Source organism: Solanum lycopersicum, chromosome 3 (genome assembly GCF_036512215.1).
Source record: "Solanum lycopersicum chromosome 3, SLM_r2.1".
NCBI lineage: Eukaryota > Viridiplantae > Streptophyta > Magnoliopsida > Solanales > Solanaceae > Solanum > Solanum lycopersicum.
In genome coordinates, this window is record NC_090802.1 from 66,238,366 (window position 1) to 66,262,114 (window position 23,749).

The 23,749-nt window shown below is 30.9% G+C and overlaps 2 protein-coding genes and 1 long non-coding RNA gene across 22 annotated transcripts; 1 reads left to right on the top strand and 2 right to left on the bottom strand.

Annotated features, from left to right (window-relative positions):
* Window positions 1-7,937: 7,937 nt before the first annotated feature.
* LOC101250001 (transcription factor bHLH87) lies at window positions 7,938-9,917 on the bottom strand. Its single transcript, XM_004235579.5, has 3 exons — window positions 9,714-9,917; window positions 9,499-9,609; window positions 7,938-9,323 (listed from the first exon to the last, which is right to left on the bottom strand). Exon 3 carries the CDS (start codon window positions 9,301-9,303, stop codon window positions 8,161-8,163), a length of 1,143 nt encoding a protein of 380 aa, XP_004235627.1. The 5' UTR covers window positions 9,304-9,323; window positions 9,499-9,609; window positions 9,714-9,917; the 3' UTR covers window positions 7,938-8,160.
* Window positions 9,918-16,298: 6,381 nt separating this feature from the next.
* On the bottom strand, window positions 16,299-23,243 carry LOC101249716 (uncharacterized). Of its 20 annotated transcripts, none has more exons than XR_011220188.1 (10): window positions 22,837-22,938; window positions 22,133-22,308; window positions 21,434-21,565; window positions 21,287-21,348; window positions 20,584-20,680; window positions 19,798-19,844; window positions 18,795-19,011; window positions 18,312-18,441; window positions 17,892-17,934; window positions 16,299-17,017 (listed from the first exon to the last, which is right to left on the bottom strand). XR_011220188.1 is itself a non-coding variant. In XM_069295414.1 (10 exons), exons 7-10 carry the CDS (start codon window positions 18,970-18,972, stop codon window positions 16,949-16,951), a joined length of 429 nt encoding a protein of 142 aa, XP_069151515.1. In that variant the 5' UTR covers window positions 18,973-19,011; window positions 19,798-19,844; window positions 20,584-20,680; window positions 21,287-21,348; window positions 21,434-21,565; window positions 22,498-22,836; window positions 22,949-23,243; the 3' UTR covers window positions 16,299-16,948. The 20 variants fall into 20 exon arrangements, 15 of the variants coding, with proteins under 15 accessions (XP_069151515.1, XP_069151522.1, XP_069151512.1 ...); XM_069295414.1 differs by lacking the exons at window positions 22,133-22,308; window positions 22,837-22,938 and adding exons at window positions 22,498-22,836; window positions 22,949-23,243 and having other exon boundaries at window positions 18,312-18,450; XM_069295421.1 differs by lacking the exon at window positions 22,837-22,938 and adding an exon at window positions 22,949-23,111.
* LOC112941126 (uncharacterized) lies at window positions 16,936-17,794 on the top strand. The gene is made up of 2 exons (XR_003246167.1): window positions 16,936-17,071; window positions 17,193-17,794. It is a non-coding gene; the product is annotated as an uncharacterized lncRNA (long non-coding RNA).
* Window positions 23,244-23,749: the final 506 nt, after the last annotated feature.

Below are 23,749 nucleotides of genomic sequence, written 5' to 3' on the forward strand. Positions count from 1 at the left end.
GTATTCATAGAGACTGGTCTCTTCATTATCTTACACTCTCATTGGTGAGTATGTATCGGTAACATTTACTTAAGCTCATTTAAGATTGCTCTCATCATACGCATTAACCTCACATCATGATTGTCACCACATTCTTCATTTCATTACGTATATCTTAGGTTCACTTATTCTTGAACGTATGTTAAACTTATATATCTATACATACAAGCCATGAGGCTTCATTTATAGTTCGTTAAGTGAATTCTTGTTTTTCTAAGATTATGTATTACAAGACTTATGTATCTTGTATATATGCCAAGATCTTTGATTTTTGATCTACGTAGATGACATTATTCTTGAATATTTCACTCACGTATGACTTATGTATCAATACGGAGGTTTGGACACGAGAACCCAAATTTTGAATTATTTGGATATCATTTATATTTTTCATTGATTTTTGTTCTAATATTCATAAATTTAGAACTCTAAGTTAAGTCTCAACATTTTCGTGAAATAATAAATTTTCTATTTTAATTAGAATTCTAAATTAAATTTCAATCATTTACATGAAAGAATAATTTTCTAATTTAATTAGAATTCCAATTTAAATCTCAATATTTACATAAAAGAATTAATATTCTATTTTTAATTAAAATTCTAAATTAAATCTCAATGTTTACATAAGAGAATTAATTTTCCAACTTTAATTAGAATTTTAATTTACTATTATTATTATTTTTAATTAAATTCGCTTGAATAGGGAGGTTGTGGGTTCGAACCCCCACAGCCCCCTTATTTTTCCTCTCATTTTCGCTGAAGAGGAGGCTGTGAGGTGGTGGGTTCGAACCCCCACAGCCCCTCTATTTTTTTTTTTTTAATTCTTTGACATCCAAAAATTTCCAGATTCTTTTTAAACCTATTTCTATGTTTTTGGAAATTTATTCCACTATTTTTTCTGCACTTTTTCATCAAGTTTCACATTAGTTCTTAGGGAGATTTCATGGTTCATTCACTTCACTATGCTTCATCAAAATGAACATCACATTGCACACCCATTTCACACATAAAATACATGATAAATAAACAACTTATATACCCCAAAACAATGCCTAAAACACTGCCCTATACACACCCATACATCAACTTTTTCCGGTCATATTCTGATGATCATTATCGCGATTTCCCGCACATAAACACACTCATATTTAATTTAAACACATCATTCATGCAAAAATCTAGCAGCACAACATACCCATCCTACAAATTCATTAGGGAGCTAAGGACAAGGACATACGAAGGGGAACAACCTTAGTTTCAAGAGTTTAAGAAACGTCCGAAAGAAAGTACTCTTGGAGAAAGAATTCCATGAGAGAAACTCATACCTTAATCGATGTTCAAACTTTAATGTTGCTGCCCGGAAAACTCCTCCAAACCACTCCCAATTCACTTCAAAGTATACCTCTCTTAGCCTTGACGTTTTGATTACTTTTTCTTTTGCTTAAAAAAAATTTTTGTGAGTTCTTCAAGCATGAAAATTATTGATATTTTGGCAGAAATAATGTGAGGAAGATGGAGAACGTGAGAGAGGGAGTTTAGAAGCGTGAGAGAGAGAGGGCTAATTGGATTAGGAGACTAATTCAAGAATTAGTCAAATAACATTAAAATAAATAAATACAAATCTGTTTTATTTATTTATTTATTTATTCATTTAAAACGTGAAAGGACAATTATGCCCTTAAATACCTATTTATTCTTATTTACATAATTCTCTTTTTTTTTTGAATCGTTACAGTTGTATCTTTTGTTCCTCAACTAGGTGAGCAAGAATTAAGAGAGTCTTACATCGGTATGGAATTTCAACCACTTGATACTGGATTTAAATTTTATCTTGATTATGCTCATCGTAATGGTTTTAGTGTGCGCAAAAATCGAATTAGTAGATCAAGAAAAGATAAATCCATTATTGGTCAAGAGTTTGTTTGTTCAAAAGAAGGATTTCGTTTAAAAAAATGTAACCAAGCATGCAATTGTGATTAAATCATGGGCCGTATTTAATAGTGTTTGATTTTGTTTGCTTACTCTTATAAGTTTGAATATGTTGATTTTGTTGCACTTTATGTTTCTGGAATAGTTTCATATTAATATTTTGCTAGCATTGCTTCAATGGCAACAAGTACCGGTTCTTATAAAAAAAAATAATATGTTGGCAATGATTTTCTTTGAAGGATTGAAGTGCTTTCCAATAAGAAAACACAAGAATTATGTATTTTTTATTTTTGGTAAGACAAATAAGAATCCTAATTAAATTTGTACAATTAATTTATAATTCAAGTTACCATATAACACTCTGTTATTATTTTTATTTTAATATTAATAATATTAAAATATATTAATTAAAAAAATTAAATATTTCCAAAAATAATATGCCCGTGTAATTTTTTGTCCACCGTCGGTGGATAGTAGTTAAACTCTTTTATTTTTGTTTAAATATTAAAAAAATGTTGTTTGTATTTTTCAATTTCCGTTATGATTTACTCTCCAATGGCTGAATCCAAGAGGCTTACTAGAGGTATTCATCTTAATCAACCAATTTCTGGTGATTTTTCATCCTTTAATTTATTTATTACTTAACAAATAGTGTATAATGTATGATCCGCTGCTAAAATAAGGAAAGAAAGAGGGTAAGAACATTTACAAGACTCATTGGTGTGCAAAACCTTCTTCAAATTTAGAATGCAAATGTAGAATCTTTGTCTACTCGTGAGGATCTTGAAAAAGACGACGAAGATCGCGAACAATTTTCTATTAGTTTGTTTTGTATTTATTGTTCTTTTTTAGAATTTGGTATGCTTTCTTAATTTGTATTCAAATCACTATGTATACTATCAATATTTGTATTTATTAAAAATTTCATGTTGCATGGTTTATGAATCTTGTATTTGTCCCTAATTTGTATTCATCCAAACGTATGTCAACTAGTTATGTATTTTATTTATAAGAAGAACAACTTTCTATTAGTTTATTTGTATTCGAATACAAATACAAATAATAGACATATTGGAATGAATACGACTTTGAAAAGGAAACAAGATCTTGAAAAGAAAAATAAATACACAGTGAAAAATATATACGAATACAAATGTATTTCTTAAATAACTATATTTTATTTGACATACATATTGGAATGAATACAAACTAATAAAGGTATGTCAACTGAATTTGACATTTTTTTCTAATTTGTATTTATTCTAAAGGTATGTCAACTAGTTATGTATTTTATTTAAGAATGAGTACACCAAATATTCAATTATTTCTTTCAATTTTATATTTCATTCACTTTTTCATCATACTAATTTTTTGTATTTTATATATTATTATATAAAATTCTAAATAAAAACTAGAATAAATAGAAATACAAATAAAATACATATTGAAATGAATACATACATACAGGATTTTTGAAATATATGAAAATACAAATATATTTTTTAAATGACTATATAGATAAATTCGGCATACCTATTGGAATGAATACAAACTAATAAAAAACTATAATAAATATAAATAGAATATATTGTGGAATGAATATAATTTTAAAAAGGTAAAAATTCTGGAGAAAAAAAAAACAAAATTTAAATTTTATTTGAAAATGTAACTAATGAGAACATTAAGGATGCTTGCCTTTTTTTGAAATATTCCCCCCCTTAATTTTCTCTTATTAAATAATTATATTCTTTAAATAAAAATAAATAATAAAAACATACGTAACAAACTAAAATGACATTTTTACTAAATATTGAAGTTGTTAATGAGTCCTCTTAAATGCTAAAATATTGACATTTTGAAAAATTTCCCTTTACAAAATCACTGTTAAAAGATAATGACAAGAATGAGCCTTTTATTGAACGATAATGATATAGATGAGCTAAAATTTTAACGAGTGACATAAATAAACCTTTTCTGAAAGTTCGATATCATATTTAAGCCTTTTCCCTTTATTTTAAATAATCAAAACTACAAATTTATAAATTTCAATTTCTAACTCCACCTGTGTTAACCGATACAACTTCGTAGAAAGAGATTTTCTTATTGAATATTATCTTGTGACTTGAACAATTTTAGAATACATCTCCACAGATAAACTAATTAGATAAATTGGGTGGCAGCAATAGTTTAATTCAGTTTGCAATTAATTACTATACTACATAAATTTCCTTCCCATTATTCCACATTCATTCATTTGATTATCAAATTGAGAGCAACGTCACTATTTTATAACGGAGTACAATATTCCTAGAGTGCATCATCAACGTGTATTTAATAGTTTCAGCAGCTTCCTTACAGTTTGTTCGATCGATATCTTTAATTTGTTTATCGAAAGGTCAACACCATTTTTTATGTACAACTTTAGACAAATCAAACACGCGTCATCCTTCATGATTTGCTGAAATACTTGCATATGTTTTAAGTTTTATAGCATTTTATTAGGAATGTTATAGATATATACCGTGTGATTAACTAGTTTATCAATATAATTGAAATGAATATAAAACATATATATGATGTACATGTTTAAGTATATTTATTATATGTATGTTGAATATCAAATGTGCACAAACTATACATTTTGTAAACTAGTTGGCAGCAGTGTTTAGGGCGGTAATAAATCCGTCTCTTCAATATTTTCATATGATAAATGAAAAAGACGATCCCAGAGCATTGTCGTATGGGCCTGTGGCATGGACAAAATTCAGCGGGTCAAATTGGCCTGATTTTGGCCCACTGTGCGCACCCAAAATATGTCAAACTTCTCGTGGGCCGCTAGATTAGTTGGAGTCTTGGCCCAACATTCTTGAGACTACCTCGAAGGATACTATGCTTTAAAACTGCGATAAAATGTCTGAATTTCAATCATATATTTCTTTGGAGTTCGTATTTGTTAAATCTAAACTCAGATATCGTATATTTAGATTGTTTCGAATTGGGTAAACATCAAAAGTTAGATACGGGGTACACGTTAAATAGCGATATTATATTCAAATATAATATCCATAAAAAAAATAAAATCACCAAAAATGATGGAAAACAAATAAGAGGATTTAACGGAAGTTAGTGATAAAAAACTTCTTGTTTCCAATTAACATACAAATCTAAGTTTTATTTATTGACCGTGCAAAAAATATTTACAAAATCAAATTACTAATACAGAAATTTTAACTAATTTTTTATGATAAACACTTACTAATAACTTGATAAAAACCAGATCATCGAAGATGGGCACTTGATAGTCTTTAAATTGTTATTAATGAATGAGCTAAAAGTTGACGGAAGAAAATCAACTAGGACAAGTAGATAGTCATATCACAATCAGTTTAACTAAAAGCAAAGTCAAATGTTTATTCCTATCCATAAAAATACACAAATAAATTTTTGACTTTGATATTTCCTAAAAACGGTTATGCTATGAGTCTAGTTGTCCAGCTAGTTGGTTCATTATACCAATTTAAAGACCTCATAGATGACTTAGCCACCACTAAAAGTTGTAGTGACTCGTAATTATTATTTTTTAATTTAAAATTAATAAATAAAATTATTTTTAATAATATCTATTAAGATTTTTTAAACGCATGAATTTGAATTAGTTAGATTTCGTGGACATTATAAGCAATTTGAAAAGAGAACAAGTGGGGAATCATTACAAGTCAAGTAACAGAACTTTCTATATTTAGTAAACAAAATCTGTAACCTCTTAATTCTATCCAATCAAATAAGTCCAATTATCCCAACTCCTCTTTGCAGCAACCAAAGACTCAAACTCCACATTTTTTTCTTCAAAGATTCACCACTTTGCCTTGTACCATCATCCTACTCGTCATCAACAAGAATTAATTGTACACATGTCTGCTTCTATTTCTTCTTCTTTTTTGCTTTTTTTTATAATAATAACGATGATATTCGTGTCAGCTTCTAATCACATCTAGTTAATAACGATTATCTATTCAACATGACGTATGTAGTATATCTTTTTGATGAATTTAACTGAACTTAATATTCATTTTTATTAAGCATAAACAAATTTATATGCAAAATTATTAGAATTTTTGAACTATAAAATTCTTGAACCTATAATTACAAAGTTCAATATGAATTCAGTACTTGATATATATATTGAATTCATTAAATTCAAATATTTAATCACTATTTCCTATTGAGTCATGTTATATTTTATCAGAAAAAGTATCGGATATGGAAATAAATTACTTTTTTTGTTCACTTTCATAAGTAATATTGTGCTTTTTGAGAGTCAATTTAACTAATTTTCAAAGTTAAATTAGATTACATTAATTTGATATTTTAAACAAAAAATTTAGATATTTAAAAACTATATAAAAAGTATTATAAATTGCAATTTTTTGCTTATCAATGTGATGAAAAAATACATCTTAAAATGTTAATCAAAGTTCTTAGGATTTGACTCTAAAAATAGAAATCTTAACAAACAATAGTGAACGAAGAGAGTACCTAGCAATTTAATTGATATTTACACTAGAGTAATAGATGCATCAGTTGTATACGCTATTATCACTTAATCATATTTGATTGATATATTATCATCATATATAAAATTAATTAATATGACTTTGATATAAATATGTGGTGGTTACCCTTTCTTATCCTCCTCTTTTGCGTAAAACATTGTGATAATGAAGATTAAAATAAAGAGCAAGTGCCAAAAAGGAAGAATAAACGTGGTTAGCAATAAGGATTTGGAGTGAAAACCCCGAGGGGCACGCTTTGGATCGAATCAAGGAGACAGGACCACTGACTAGGATTCACTAATTTTACATTAAAATAAACTTCACTCTTTTCTAACATTTCTAAGTACAAAAATCTTAAATTAAATATAATTAAACTCGCAGGTACAAAGTGGTAATCACTTTTTATGTTCTCCAATATCTTAATCATAGCCCTTATTATTACTTATGGCCTTTTGAGATCTTCGCCTTATGGATCTCATTATGATGCTCATTATTGATGCTTTAAGAGTATGCAATAATGAGTTCATCATGATATAATATTAGATCAAGATTATTTAGTTAGGTAATAAAGATAACTTTTCTGAGTTATATCATGATGAAATAATCATGAGTCTGAGTGTAGATAACATTAAAAAAAAATAATTCAAAATTGCTTAAAACAGAGAGTTACATATTTTCTTTTTTATCTAACCTATATACAAGAGAGGTGGAGCTAGAGGTGCGTCAATTCATCCGAACCCTTTAATTTGTCGAAAAAAATGTTAACTTTTTTATCATATCTATTAAATATTGAAATTCTCTCGAAGTTTTGATATGTTTATCTTTTTATATATTTTAAAGCTTGAAATTCATGATAAAGTTTTTAATATATATCGACAATATAATAACTTTTACACTAGCTATTAGATGTATTTTTTTATTTAAAACATGTTATTTAGTTTATTCTCTAAGCTCTCTTTTTTCCATTCACTAATCAAATTCCAGCTAATATATACTGCAATTATAAGTTACAATTTCGTTCTTCTCGACATAGCAACTTGTATATATTTAAGTTTCAAGTACTCAAGATGAAGCCGGTAAAATTTGACTTCATTTTTTCATTGTACGAAAGGTACTAAATAAATTAGATTGAATAAAATAATCATGTGAAATCTTCATTTCACGTGTCTAACATTTAAACATTAAAACATCTTTAAAGTGAATGTTAACAAAAAAAAAAAATCAAATCTCAAGGTACTCAAGATCAAAACTACTTGTTAGTAGCATAGTTATTGTTTGTGACGGTCATCAAATAATTCATAACGCATAAATTAAAATTAAATAACTCAAACTCAAACTCCATTTAGTTAACGTATGTTAACTAAATGTGTTATCGCTACAGAGTACAGATTACCATACTAATTGCGCAAGTCCTTATTTTTCCATGCAAAGAAATTAAAATAATCAACTTCTTACGTACTATAAATAATTCTTAGTCCCATCTTATACAAAACTGAGGGGAGCGAGCAAGAATAACAACAAAAACAAAGTTTTTTTTTTTAAAAAAAAAAAAAACTAACTTAAAAAGTTTTTACACTACATATCTTTATTGTCCCTTTCCTCCTGGATTTCTTTTCAACAACAAAAAAAAGAGAACATGTCAACTCTTTGGTCGATGAATTTGGTTAGGGTTTTGTAGTGGAAAATGTGGTAATTGCATGGGAATTGGGTAATTAAATTGTGTTATTGAAGTAAAAGGATCTTGTTTTTGGCCTATTGCTTCCAATGCTTTCACTTGTGTCCTCAAAAATTTCAAATAATTTGCTGCTTCATCAAGCATTGATGCTGTATCCATTTTACTTCCTCCTGGTACTAGCCTTTGCAAAACCCTAATCCTTTCACTTATCCTTTCTCTTCGTTGCCTCGCCGCCACCGTCTGAGGATCCGTTGATATCTTTACATTCTTCCGTTTAGGCTTTTCTAGTACTTCAGCACCGAAATCAACCGGCCTGAATGCTGCAGCTCGGTATATCATTTCTTTCATCTGAGCGATCGCCTCCGGATCAGGCTCTTGATCAATTGACGATACTGATGAACTAGCTTGTTGGAAATTGATGTTTGATGAACTTGGACGCTTATTAGAGCTCTCAATTAACCTCATCTTCTTCGATTTGGATTGTTTTTCTGAAATAAGCTGGAAATTACCGCAATCTCCTAATGAATTTGACTGGAATAGATTGAACTCGTTCGAAGAATTCCCCAGAGATGATTGTGAAACTGCTTCATCAAGTTCATAAGATTTTCTTTTTCTTTGATTTTGTTCTTCTTCCAGTATCTTATGATCAGTAGGCAGACAGTTCAACAGCTGTGGATTAATTCCGGCAGACTCTCCAGAATTCCACAAGCTATTCGAATCAGCAAAAATTACGGACATGCCATCGTCTTCGATTGACGTGTCTGTATTGTTGGTGGTGGTTGCTGACAGTAAACAATCAATGGATTCTAGAGATACAGTATTGGAGATTGGCTTAGCAATTTCGACACCGAAATCGGACATTAGGCCTAATGGATTATTATCAGTGATGTAATTGTTAGGCATATTGAGTATTGGGGAAGAAGAAAAGGCTATATCGGTACAATCCCGGGTTAGATCTGCTGCTCCGGCTTTAGCAGCCATAGAATCAGCAGCCAATCTATTAGCAGCTTCTTGGCGTTGTGGCATGTTCCAATTTGATATTACATGTATTGGATCAAATGAAGATCCAAAATTAAACGGAGTTTCATTCCAATCCAAATTCTCCATTGATATTACCTCTTCAATACCTGCAAAAATGTGAGTCGTCGATTAAAACATGTATGTAATGCAAAATCACTAAAATTTCAATGATGGATTCAATGGCAAAAACTTAAATATTGAATTATGAGTGGGTATGCAACGATTAATCTAGATATTACGGTGACAATCAAGATTGAAATTTAAAGAAAACAACAAACTTACAATTAAGTTAGCTGCAGTCTGCAAGAAAATTAAATGTTGGGTTTCTGTAACAGAATGAAACTCTGTATTATTTAGTGAAATGCAGAAGTAGTGGCTCTAACAACCATAAACCTGTGATAATATACAAAAATAGATATTGCTAACGTCAGTTTTTAGCTACTATATATACAATTTGTCTAGTTGTATAAATGATTAATTAGAACTCAGAAATTTACCATATAACAGAAAACTGCAAGCTGTTAGAGAAAGAAGAGTTTGTTTTAGCTGCAATATTGGAACTTGACCACTTTTGCAATATGTTGTTTGGAAGAACATTAGCTAATTATTTATATATGGAAAACGAAGAAAAAAGAGTAGTATATATTTTAATTGGAAAATATTGGTCTCACAGGAATAAAATATTTTATACTATATAGTTCAAAGAGTTGACAGGAGATGTAATGTTTTTTTTATTATTTGTTATTTAGAGAAGATAAGGCTTTTTGGTCAGTTTCGTGGGGCTAGCTGTGGGGCGCTTCGATTATTATATATTCGAATTCATAGCTTTAAGATTATAATAACAAGGGTTTATTATTCGAATAATATAAATAATTTATTAAATTTAAAAAAAAATTTAAATAATTTTTATCTAGTAAAATCAAAAATAAAATGTTTTAAATATTAATATTATTAATTACATATAAAAATTTACTGAATATATTATTGTTATTGTTGTAATCGTTTTCATCGTGGGGCTGTAAGATTATAGTTTTGCAGATGGGGAGCATGAGTTATTGAGATGCGTTCTGAATGTTAATAAAAAAGAATTATATATATTATTCCGTCAGTTTGAATGTTGTTTTTTTCTTAATTAATAAATAATTAAACATTTTAGGAATTGAGAAAAGCTCTGTCCACCTCCTTTTTGGTTTGCTTAGTTGCTCTAGCAATTGTTGCTCCATGCGTGCTCTAAAAAGCTCATGAAACCACGTATTTTGAAGTCAGTTTAAACTGATTGATAAGATCGTAATAGAGTGATAAAAGAAATTATTTTTAATTTAAATTTTTGAATTTGAACTCTAAATATAGAATTAGTTTCATTATTAAAAAACGCTTCATTCTTTAACACATGAATTTTTTAATGTGAATTTGTGTTTAGTCGAGTTCAAATATAACTATTAGGGTGTAAAAACAAAAAAAAATGATAAAGCCAATTTAACTAATAAATTATCTAAATATAATTAATATTATACATAATTATTCATAAAAAGTAATTAGTAATCTGAAAAATAAAGTAAAAACAAGTTATAGTAGCTTAAAATATATTGATAATAATTAATATTAGAAAAAGATTTACACAATTGGTACATATAAAGAAAGGAAGAGATAAAATCGAAGGTACAAGTCCAATAAAATTTAATAACAATTAAAATTTTAAATCTATTTAAAAAATTAATTACAATTTAAGTTTTGAATCCGATTCTATCTCGTTAGTTAGTGTATATCCTTCGAAGCAACTTTAGGCTTTGGCAAATTTTTCGAATCTTTCTAAAAGACTTCCACTAATCATAACTTTAATCATAGCAATATTTTTGTTACTGCGACTTTTTTACTACTTTTTAGTCTCCCTTTTACCATCTTCTTTTAGATGTTGATGACCAAGTTTACCGAGGGTCAATCATAACCCTTTTAATTGGTTTGTCAGAAAAAATAAAAATAAAAAGGCAAACTTTTTTGCAAATAGTAAAAAATAATTTGGAAAAAAGCAAATGACAGTCAAGGCATTTTTTAGCAAACTTTTTAGGTGTGCTTGGACTCCATTTATAATTGTGAAAATAAAGTTACTTTTTCAATTCCTTTTGGAGCAGTTGACTAGGCAGAACTGTAACTTTGTGACAATTTTAATAACTCATTTCTACTTTTTTGTTTTATTTTTCTGATGTTGAATTTTGGTTGATGGAATTTTATTTTTTTTTAATTTATACAATGAGTTTTGGATAAATTTTTATTTCATAAGCTAAGTTTTAGATTCCAATGGACTCAAAATCTATTCTTTTACCAATTATCACTACAAGTTCTTATTCCTTCCTTCAGTATCCACGGATATATTCCTATCAACCTTCTAAAAAAAATGAATTTAGACTTGTGACATTAAACATATTATAATATTTATGTAAACGTATAACATTTTAAATTTATTGTCTTAAATATATCATAACAATTATATGATTATATACGATTTTTATTATCATAAATGAAATTTTAAATTATCTCTAATTAAAAAAAAACCATTTTTAATGGTCAAAAGAAAATAGATTAGAGAATAAGAGTAGTGGAAGAGTTGAGGAGGCAGAGAGATGTTGGCAGGCAAGAAAAATTGTTTAGGAGTCAGAACTTCAGAAGCTAAGTGAAGATATCAGAAGCTCACCAACTTGCTCCTAGGACTTTGTCTTTTCACATCTTATCTATCCCTCCACTATTTCTTGTTTTTACGTATCATCGTGATATTCAAATCAACTTAATTATATTTCAACTAATTATACATATATTTTTACCTAAAATATATGAAAAATAATAATTTATCAATATTTTTGTCTTCGTAGAGATTTGAATTTGTAGAACAATTTTCCCAAGCAAAGAAATGTATCATTTTCTTAAAATGAAATATATCATAGAATGTAAAATTTGAACTTGTATCGTGAGCAAAGACCAATATATCATACATATAAATAAAATGATACACTAAATGATTAAATAACTTATTTTAAACACTTTTAATTTACATTATAACACTATCTAACACCATTGAATGAAATATCAATCTATTTATTCATGATTGTATTTAAAAATTTTAAACTTGGAAAGAAATAGAAAAATTATGGCAATGTATATTTAGGAGAGCATCTAAAATTTCTGAATCCTACCCACATGTGACCCATCATTACAGCTCAGTGAAATGGGTTGCCATAGAAATTTGCTTGTTTCTGTATAAATTTTCCACCCAGGCCCCTTTCTATATTATCATTAAAAAACAAATTGATTTGATTTTTTCCCTTACTTGTAATTGTCAACGCTCATGTTTTTCTTCACCTTCTAGTCTACTTGTTTTTTATTTATATTTAGATTCGAGTTGTTGTAACCAAATAATAATTTCACACAAATAATTAATTTAGCTCGTAATAATTTGATTCTCTTACTTAAGGTATATATATATATGCTCCATTTACGTATATATTTTAACATAGTAGGAATCAGGGAAACATTTTTTAAAAACAAGACAACATGTACACTGGAATGTTCAATTACGTATGTCTCAATTATTTTATTAGATACTTATACATTCTATTAATTCATAATACTGAATACTTTTACCTACATGTATTTAGCTAGATGGTTGAACTAAATACTTCGATTATTCTGTCGGATACCAATTATTCCTATCATCACTGTTTTTTTTCTCTAATGGAATTTGGTGATTTGTTAGTGGACGAACAAAGTCTAACATTAGTAATTGAAAGGGAAAAAATCTACACATAAGACGTATGATAACTCTTAAGAGTCGAGAAAAATCGTATAGGAGATCAATGACAAATGCAATAGTCAATCATCAAAATTCATCTCAACTCAGTAATTTTAGCATGAAGCATATTTTTATGTGTAGAAATTCACCAAGACAACATTTCAAGACTGGAAACAAAATTTCAGGAAAATGGAAAGGTTTTCGGAATTTATAACCTAAATCTTAAATAATTGTGTGATTATAAATTATTGTACCGGATAAAATAAGTATTTTAAAGTCAAGTTATTCTTGGTCATTAAATAAAAGAAGTAACAAATAGTAAATTCGATATATTGAAAATCTTTTAAGTTTAAAATTGTAGAGAATAAATTGTCAATATTCATTTGTAATTTTTATTTACTTTATTTACCGCTGGACTACACTTTGTCACAAGTAACAAAATTTTTTTTTGCTAACAATGAAAAGTTGTAGCTAAGATAAGATAAAGCCAACCAGGACACGAATGATCAAAGAGAAACAAATTGGTTTTGGATGCAACAATAAAACAGAAATATGATCTCCACGTAACAGGAATTATATCAATGTTAGTTGGATCATTTTATTTTTTTTCTACATTTGTTTAATTACTCTTTTTTTTTTAACATCATCTACTTTAATGTACGTACAGGTCATCAATTTAAGTTGCTTCAAGCCTTGAAAGCTTTTGTCACTATCCGTGGGATGATGAGAAATTTCTTTGTCATATAATACAAAATATTTTTGGAATTTAGTTCAACTACAAGACAACTCCAGTAAATTACAACAATAAATAAGTGTACAAAAGATTACAGTATTGATTTGCTATACCGTAACAAATAACGGATTTACAAAATTTTTACATGTAATTCATTAAAAAAATTATCCATTTTAATAGTATTTGTTTTAGTAAAACTCTTATATAGGATAAAGAAATGAAAAGATAAAATGAATACTGGACATATAAAATTTCTGGGGCATCATAACACATAATGTGAAAGAAAGAAAAAAGTTCTAATTGAGGAAAACATTATCACCATCCAATAATTGATTAGCTTTGTATCTCAAAAAGAGAAATTATCTACAAATGACTATTCCTTATTTTCATACACTATTTTTAACTAGCAATTCATGTTTACAGCATAAACCATCAAAGAGGATAATTGTATCAAAGAACAAGAAGCAATGCTTTAGCGGACACAATACTAAATTAATTACTATGTGATACTATTAAAGTATATATATCTTCTACTCATACCAAAGAGAAAGAGGCAGTGTTTCACTGAATAAAAGTTTGCAATATTATCAGTGTATAGATACTCTGATGATTAGTGAACGAGTCAGAATTTCCAAATTAGGGATTCAAAATTTGACAAAATAGATACATGAAATGGTTCAAAAGAGTTCGACATCTTACTATATATATCTAACAAATTATTTTAACCATATAATGTTATATATAATTTTCTGCCAAAGAAAATTCGAATGCTGCTGATGACCCCTATGGTAAGGTGTTTTCGCCTCTAATAATAATATCAGCAGCGGTTCATTGAATAGAGCAAAGGACAATTAGAAAAATAGTTTGAATTATGGATTCAAATCAGAAAAATATATTAAAGTAAATCCAATTTAAATAAATATTTAACCTAATGAATTTAATTTGTGTAGTTTTCCTAATTTAAATGTGAGCCAGGCTCATTAAGAAGAAAACGGTCCATCAATCCACACGTCCTTGAATGTCACAATCAATTCAAAAAACTAAATAAATGCCTCCCCCGTTAACAATAAGAGGCCGACGTGAGTTGTCAACTTGTCGGCTTCGATGAAGTCATTTTCAAGCCGATCAATCTATCGGCTCAGCGTTTTTGCCCAACTGGGACCCACAAATCCTTTCTACTGTAGTCGGTATAAAATTCTTATCCTAATGTTGTACACGTGAACACAACCTCCTCATGTACACGTGGAAGGAATTTAGTGGCTGGTTACAGTATTTTCCACGTGGGAAATCAATCAAAGTTGCTGATTTGGTACCGTCAGATTTGATCATGAGAATCCCATTGATTCTTGATTGTTAATTATCATGACAACAGTCAAAATTACTTGTTTAGGTTATCTTGTTGGATTTCATTCTATTTCGTATCACATTTTGATTAGCAAAAGATTTGCGATTCTTTTACACAAATTATAAACATAATCATACGAATCTAATTCAGCTTAACGATTACTTAAAGAGGGAGAATAAGTATCTAAGACACTAGATTAGTCATTGATTAAGTTCAGTTCCAAAGTATCAAGTCTTCTCCAATAATGTTTTCTTATTTTAGAGAATTGTTATTTTTGTATTACATATAAATTTTAGTCCTCCTAATATAAGAAAAGAGTTGAGAATAATGATAAAAGAGATTCAATCATTGATTTATACTTTGTTTGACCAAGCTTTTGAGAAGTCAGAAGTTCTTGTTTTAAAAACCAAAAAAAAACTTCTTTGAGCGCTAATTGTTCCTCCAAAGTGTTTTTTAATTTGATTACCAAACTACTTATATCCAAAAACACTTTTAGAAAAAAAAAACTAATTTCAAAGTTTGATCAAATACCTGACATTCTAGTGTTTTTAGGATTATCCTTGTCTAAATACCTGAGTCTGACACTAACCATAAAACAATAATAAAAAAGGCACAGATTAATTCTCTAACAATATATATAAAATGGAATTAATGAACAATAAATTGACCAACAATCAGATGAATTATTTTGAAGTGACTTCAAAAAAAATAAATTGAACTTGGACGAGTTCAAACGTAATGACATAACAACAAAAACTAAGAAAGTCAACCTCAAATTTGCTTAAGATAGAAGCATAGTCGTTAATTGTTGTTGTCTTCATCGAGTAATATAGTTTCACATTATAAATGAGCTTAAATGTAGTAGAGTTTCACGAGAACTTTACTCGGTCCAACATTAGCAAATTTGAATCTTATTAAACCAAAAATAATTGGTGCCTTAAATGAGAAATGGAGCCATCATTGCCAACTTTGTGGAACTGTTTTTCTTAGAGTTCGTGCTCACATTTACTAGAAATGAAAAACCACACAAGTCGGCAGGGATAACACGGATATCCTCTCTGTTCATTTTTATTTGCCCCCTGTTTAACTTTAGCACATTTATTAATAAAACAACTAATATCAATATTTTACTAAACAATATGTTTTAAAACATGGAAAAGACACTAGTAACTATTTTTTCTTGATATGAGAAAAATGACGAGTAAAAATAAACGGTGAGTAGATTGAGAAAAGAAAAGCCAACATCAAATCAATTCAGCATTGAAGAGGTTTCTTAATATTTGAAGAAACATTTGCTGTACATGCATTGTACAGTGACGCTGTTTCAAATTCAATGGCCTTAAAGCCCACCAACGACCTCTTTTGTCCGCAATTCCCCAAAGTCACCGTGTGGTCATGTGAACTGTGAAAGAAGGGGGGCTAGCTTTTATCCCTTTGTCACTTTCTCCACATTTTCTAGAACTATCCTCCCATGGCTCCCACTACAAAAATTACAACTAGATTTTTTAGTCCACTCCTATCTAGTATCATTCTCAATATTCCCAAGCTGGCCACTCCGTGGGCATGACAATGACCCCCCAAGACCACTCCACCAATCAAGTTCACAATTGACCTATAGAACAATGTCTATCTCGTCCACGTAAGACAAGTATTAGGCGCTAAAATACATTCAAAATTTTAGTGCAAACAAGTACCAATTTAAATTCAACAATTGATGCATTGATTTAGAACCGCGACCAATATGAGATGAATTGGCATATGGCATAGCAGGGTTTGTATATTAGCAAAAAGGAAAGATTTTTTAGTGTGAGGATCGGGTAATACGAATGCAAAGCTCTGGCTTCCAGGTGCAGCAAAAGGGTTGTCTCACAAGTCACAACATCCGGCCCCTCAACATGGCTTCTGCTTTCCTTACCTGCTTCAGGGGTCCAATGATGAAAACCTGATCAAATGAGAAGATTGGTGTTATACATATCAGATCAACATCCCTCAACCTGTAAAGAATTTGATAATATAATCGAAGATATCATTCTACTAAGCTTGCACTTTAAATATATATATTACTCAACTTCTTTGTTACCCAGGCTAATATTTACATGCTAAAATGCAATTCTCAGGCAGGCAGGCAGGCAGTTTAACAAGTGCAGACGATTACTATAGGATCCTTTTCGAATAAAATGTTTTGAAAGGATAAACTGAGACTCATCCGGAGCTGGCCTTGGAGTGAGGACAGAAAACCTTGGGCCAGAAGTATGAGGCTCTTGTCTCGCAAGACTTGGCCTCAAGCATCCAGACATGCGCCGTGAACAAGCCCAACACCCAATGTGGCTCATCCCATCTTTTCTCCGCAATTAGGTGTAATTAGCCTAGATCTACAAATTTCTTCACTAATCCTGGACTCGCTATTCTAAAGTTTAAAACTTGGTTGCATCTAAAACCAAAAATACAATAATGACAAGAGTGGTCCATTTTTTTTCCTTCTAATAACCATGGTATCTGGACTAGCTTGCGCCTCAACTAATTCCTGGGGAAATTGCTACCTCGCTTCTCATCATCACTAGTATTGGGTAGCTCTGGTCACCAATGCTTGGACAAATGTGAAGAATTCATCTAGACTACTGTTTTAGCCTCTGCTGAGGCTCGAATTATAGTACTAAACATATTTCAAGAAACAAAAATTCTCCTTCACATATAAAAGTGTATGGCTTGTTTTTTACCACATGTTTCGAAAGTTATTCTTCCTTTCTTAAACTCCATGTCCGATCGAACCACCACATAAATTCAAAGGGAGGGAGTACGTGTTTATATATACCAACCTTGTCTGGCGCTCCCTTCGATCCACTGATTAGGATTTCTGCCCTGCAAAATGTTTCATATTAGGACCACTAATAGCATGTTTGGCCAAGCTTCCAAAATCTCTTATTTAGAGAAGTGTTTTTCAAAAACAATACTTTTGGAGAGTAGCAATTCGTGTTTGGCTGATCAATTTGAAAATCACTTTTGTCAATATTAGAGCAGTAATGTGTACCTGACCAAGGTTCAAAAAGTGCTTCTAGGAAAAAGCTATTGCTACTGCTCAAAAACACTATTTTTTACATAAAAGCTTGGCCAAACACTTCAATTCTTTAAAATAAGCACTATCTGGAAAGAAAAAAAAGGTAGTACTTTTAGCTAAAAGCTTAGCCAAACAAGCTATAAACCAGCAAACAAGAATGACCAAAGGGAGAGACTATTACTTGCATGATTCTTTGATTGACAAAATTGAGGATCCTTTTCTACCAATGACGCATCCCATTTTCCCGGGTGGCACATCAAGTATGGACAAGATCTCGTCTTCTAAAGTTTCTCTTTCCACATTGAGGAACTCTGACAAGACTAATCGCGTTTTTAGCAGAAATGCACCAACATAGTATAGGTTAAAAATGTCTAGAAAATTGATGAGCTACAGACTTTCACAAAATAAATTTTCAAAATCATGTACTATTTTAAATTCACATCTAAACAGTTCTTGTGTTATACTTTTCACGGGGCAGCTTAATTTTCTACTAACTTGTAGGATCAAACCCGGCAAAAGTCAGGACAAGGCTCCAATGTCTTAATATAGTCATGAAGGATAAGAAACTTCTACAATTATATAAAAGTATATCCATAAAAACAACATATATCTTTTTTGGTGCCACTATATGCATTCATAGCCTTGGTGGAGAGTTCGAGATCACCTGGAATAGAAGGGATTGCTGGCCAATCAGCATATTCATTGTCACTTATGCAGAAACACCGACAACAAAGTGAACCACGAACTGCAAGTCTCCACAATGATTCTTCACTCAATTTCTCCATCATCCTATGGAATACGTATGGAAGAAATCGAACATCATCAGCAGCTGCACGGACCATCAGCTCAGATAATGGTCGGTAGGTCCAAAACTGAGGATCCTGTATAAAAAGGAACTAAGCAATATAATTCTAGAAGGTACATAAGCCATGATACTGTGCGGAGAAGGAGTACATAAGCATGGAAAGAAGCTCCATATAGTTAATCTAAGACTAACATGAATTTGAGAAGTGAAAGGTTGCTGTCAAGTATAACTGAGCAAAACCTGAAGCCTTTTGGGCCAGTATGTTATCTAAATGCAATACCATTTTATGTGATCGGCAACTATTTTGAAGAGCCATCAGGTCTAAGGTTGAAATCCTAGAGAACAGAAAAACTCTATGCGACTTCTTCCCATCTGCCTATTTAATTGTGCCGGCGTAAAGTAGCAGGTATCTGGTGGAAGGTGAGGTGAGCGCGAGACATCCCAGATACCAGTGTAATAAGAAATAAAAAATAAGCTATCTCAAAGAGGACATAGTTAAATGAAGCAATAAACAATGAAAATCTTGTCAACCCATCCTCATTTCCAACAGCATCGATAGGAGGATGGCTTTCTTTTTTCCTTTTTGTATTCTTTTTATTTGGGGGTCGGAGAGGCATAGTAAGACTTTGGTTTATTTCACAGTGTTACTTCTGGAAGACTAATTGTTGCCAGTTGCCCAGTTGGTAATTGTTTCCATATTTTTCTACTACCAAAGTCTTTGAAAACCATCCAAGAACTTTCTCAAAATGCTCATTTCTTCTGTAAGGCTTTAAACTGTTATCTGGGAATGATATCCAAATATGCATGTTCCACATGGTAGGCATGTCAACTGAAGAAAGGAAAAGGTAAAACAGAATCCAACCTCCTTCAGAAGGGAACAGACTTCTTTTTTCTCCACGTATGATATACCTGCAATCACATAAAACAATACAAAGTGAAGTGTATTACCTAGGATTCCATAGAAAGCTCTTTCTAGAGATGATCATCATGAAAGTTCATTTCATTACCTAGGATTTCATGCGCAAAAGCAGTCAGAGAGGAGAGGTGGTTAGAGGCACAAACTCCACTGGGAGTGCAAAATATATTTGAGGTTATATTGCCAGTATCAAGAAGAGTACTTGCTGTACACTATAGAATTGTTGCTTCAATTGTTTTCTTTAATTACAATTCGAAGTTATGAAGTAACCAGACAAGAATATTTTTCCTTTAGAAGGTTCCTGGTCCTCCCTTTCCCTATTAATTTGAATTTCATTACAGCATTACCATGACAACTTGAAATATGCATATTAGTTTGTTCCCTAGTCAAAACTTACAGAACAATATCACTTCCCAATGTCATCTCCCATAATGCATGGTTAACACAATGTTGAAAAGACATTCCTCAAAGAATGAGATGCACTTCAAAGAAGAAATTTGCAATTCTTTTCCTTGTCTTTTTATGATTAAAAACCATAAGAGCAAACATAATCACTACCAAATCCTAGATGGTGTCTTCTGTTTTTCTCAAAACCAAATCTAAACGTTTCCAGGAACCAAACTTATCTGGTCATCCAGTAGGGATTCTTGCATTTAACCACTCAATTTTCATATACTTAATGCAGTCACCACATGGGAAAAGATAAATAGAAGCAAAACAGAGACATAGTACCACAATAACGTGGATCCGCAAGAAGGCGCACAAAAGAGATATGGCCATCTTGTGAGCTCTTCTTCCCCAACTGTTCCTCAATCAGATAATAAGCTATCTGTACAACATAGAAAGATAAGCAGTCAATGTGATATAAAAGCAACTTTGTTTCTCTGTTGGAAGTTAGTTAATATTCAGGAGTGATATGCATTAAATAAACCACGTCTGGAATAAAGAATCAGTGAGAAATGATTCATGTAATAATCCGAGAGAGATTTTTACTGCACAGAGGAAGCAGTATCATCACAGCCAGCAACTAAAAAAGAAAAGTGTCTTGATGCCAAATCACCATATGAAGTTCTCGAATTTTTTTCCCCAGATTCATCATTTGAGCATCTTCAAAATTACATGCCATCCCCAATCAGTTAGAAGTCATAAAAAATGGTGCAGTAAATTTCACAAACTATAGAGAGATACAAGCAGAGCCAGTGTAGAAATCAAAACTATCATGGCTGGAAATCAGCACAATCCAGGTGAACTATAATAAAACAAATATCATAAATATGAGGTTGTAGAAAGGAAAACATGCAATGAGTATGAAAAGGGTCGGGTTAAGCAGATAGAGAGTAACGTGTGAATCACTTATTACTTTAGTAATTTAGTCGAAAAGTGTTTCACAGGATAACATGAGAAACTAGTAGTCAAGTAGCTCGAAAGAAAGTACCAGAAGCTAACTTGGGTATCCATAACATTGTGCAACTTGATACCAAACTGATAGAATAATGCCTGAAAAAGAAAGAGGAAAAACATGACAAAAATGATACAAGAGGGAAGGAGAAAAAAGAGGAGGCTAAACGAAGTTCTATAAGACCTCACTATCCCGTTTGCAGTCGTGAATAACTTTTGTGACATAAACAGACTCAAGAGCAGGCTTACAAGCGTTAATCAACTTTCTCCCACCGCGTATTGCATCAACCAAGTAGATAGCGTCCGGAAAAGCAAGCTAGTAATTTAAATGAGGAAAGGTCAAAATCCATACTTCATCAAAAAGAATGTAAAGGTCAATCAAAAGGTGAATATGATCAAGCCCCACACAAATTTCTCGGAAAATACCTATAAAAATGTGAAACTAAGCATGGAATCACCTAACCAACCAAGACAGTCAATTTACACCTCACAATTTATACACTAGATTGGACTAAGGATGCCAAAAAGACAAGTTTTTATCAATGCCCTCGGGTACTGGATCCATTAATTTGGAACAGAGCAGGTATTTGATTTGGATGCATAAAGTCTTAAAGAGGATTATATCTACGGTTTTTACATTTTTTCATTGTCAGGCAACGAAAGATAAGGAGATAATTCTCTGGATGTCAGCAACTAATACAGACTTATTCTTCAAGAAGTATAGCAAACTACCAATGTGTTTTTGCTTTGCAAGAAAACATATATTAAGTAATGATACTCATAACAAACTTACAAAGCTACTGCTGAGTAACATCATAATATTGAAAATCAAGTGAGGCACAAAGTTGGTATCTACTCAGAACATGTGAGAACTGAAAAAAACCTGCACAATATAGAGAGTTCCATATCTACAGAGGTCAACACCCTCGCAGTCAAGTCCAACAACCATCTCATTTTTTGGAGAAGGGTAGAGAAATGTGGCTGGAAGTTGAGATTCATGGCTGATGATATAAATGGGGACTGGTTTTAAAACTACTTCATGATCAACATGCCTACCACCTGCTCAAATGCATGATAGCTCATAAAAAACTAAACACAAGAAAACAAACCGCAAAAATGACAAAAGAATGTATGATTATCAGGATAAAAACACATGGCAGTTGACTTGTGCCGAAATAGCAATTACGATTTGTAGCATGCAAAAGATAAATTATGAAACCATATATCAACAAAATCAAGAACCCTAACCTCAAAACTGTTTTAAAGCCTTAGAATCGTAGGAACTTGAAGAGAGTTGATGGAGTTTTAGGAAGAAAAAAAAAAACAAAAATGGAAAGTCGAGATTGATGATAAGTAAGAAATACCACCATCCACCAAACCCCCACTACCACCAGCCACTGAAACAGAGTAAACCCCATTTGCAAATTTCTGGTAGAGTAAAATCCACGGGTAAAATACAGCATCTCAAACATCAAGGTTACTATATGCAAAAGGGGAAACGAAATAAATCAAATAAAAGCCCTAATCATTCCCAAAACCTCAAATTAACAACACCAACGCCAAATATTGGGTGATAGAAAAGACCACCTGAATTGAAAGATGGCAGAGGAATGTAAGTTTGATGAGGAATGGATGCTAAAGCCATATGATTGAAAAATTTGAAACCTAACACATTCAATATACATAACTAAATACATACCTGCAGAATAGTGCTTTTAGCCCTGCAGAATAATGCTTTTAGCCCTACTTTTCCCTCTTTTAGTTAGGCGAAACATGTTCCTGACACATTTGCCTATGTTGATATTGGAAATTAGCAAGTTACATGATATCAATTCTCAAATAGTTTAAGAGTATGATGATTTGAGTTTTTTAATAATGATTTCGAATTTATATTTATAACTGAAAAGGTCAAAAATATTTTTAAACTACTCCAAATATTGGAGTGCATATTTACATATGCTCAAGTTGGTGTAATAATATTCAGAACTTTGTTCAAAAGTTTTAACTCTTCTAAGGGTCTAATATGTGTAATTATTTGTGAAAAGGTCCTTCTGTTTGGTCCATTCTGAAGCCTTGATTTTATCATCTACTTGGTTAGTTTGGGCCTTTGTACAATGTGCAGAATAACAGTATTCTTATCTATGAAGATCCAAGAGAAATTAAAAGTTACACATTGTGATTCCTTCAACGTGCCTTGAATCATTTGCATGTAATCTGATCTGGAACTTCCAACCCCAAGATAGTATCCATTGTTCCCTGCACTGAAAGTAAAATATGTACTCCAGGTATAAACATGTATACATGTCATGTCACTCATACTCTAGTCCCCAGCCTAAACATATACAAACATGTAACACCAAAAACATTAAGTATATATTGTACGATTAATTGTTTCAAACTAATTATTAAGATTTGAACATATATATGACATTATATATCTTGTTTAGGTGGTATAATTTTTCAAAGTAAATTACGTAATTCGTAGCCCCTCATATGTGTG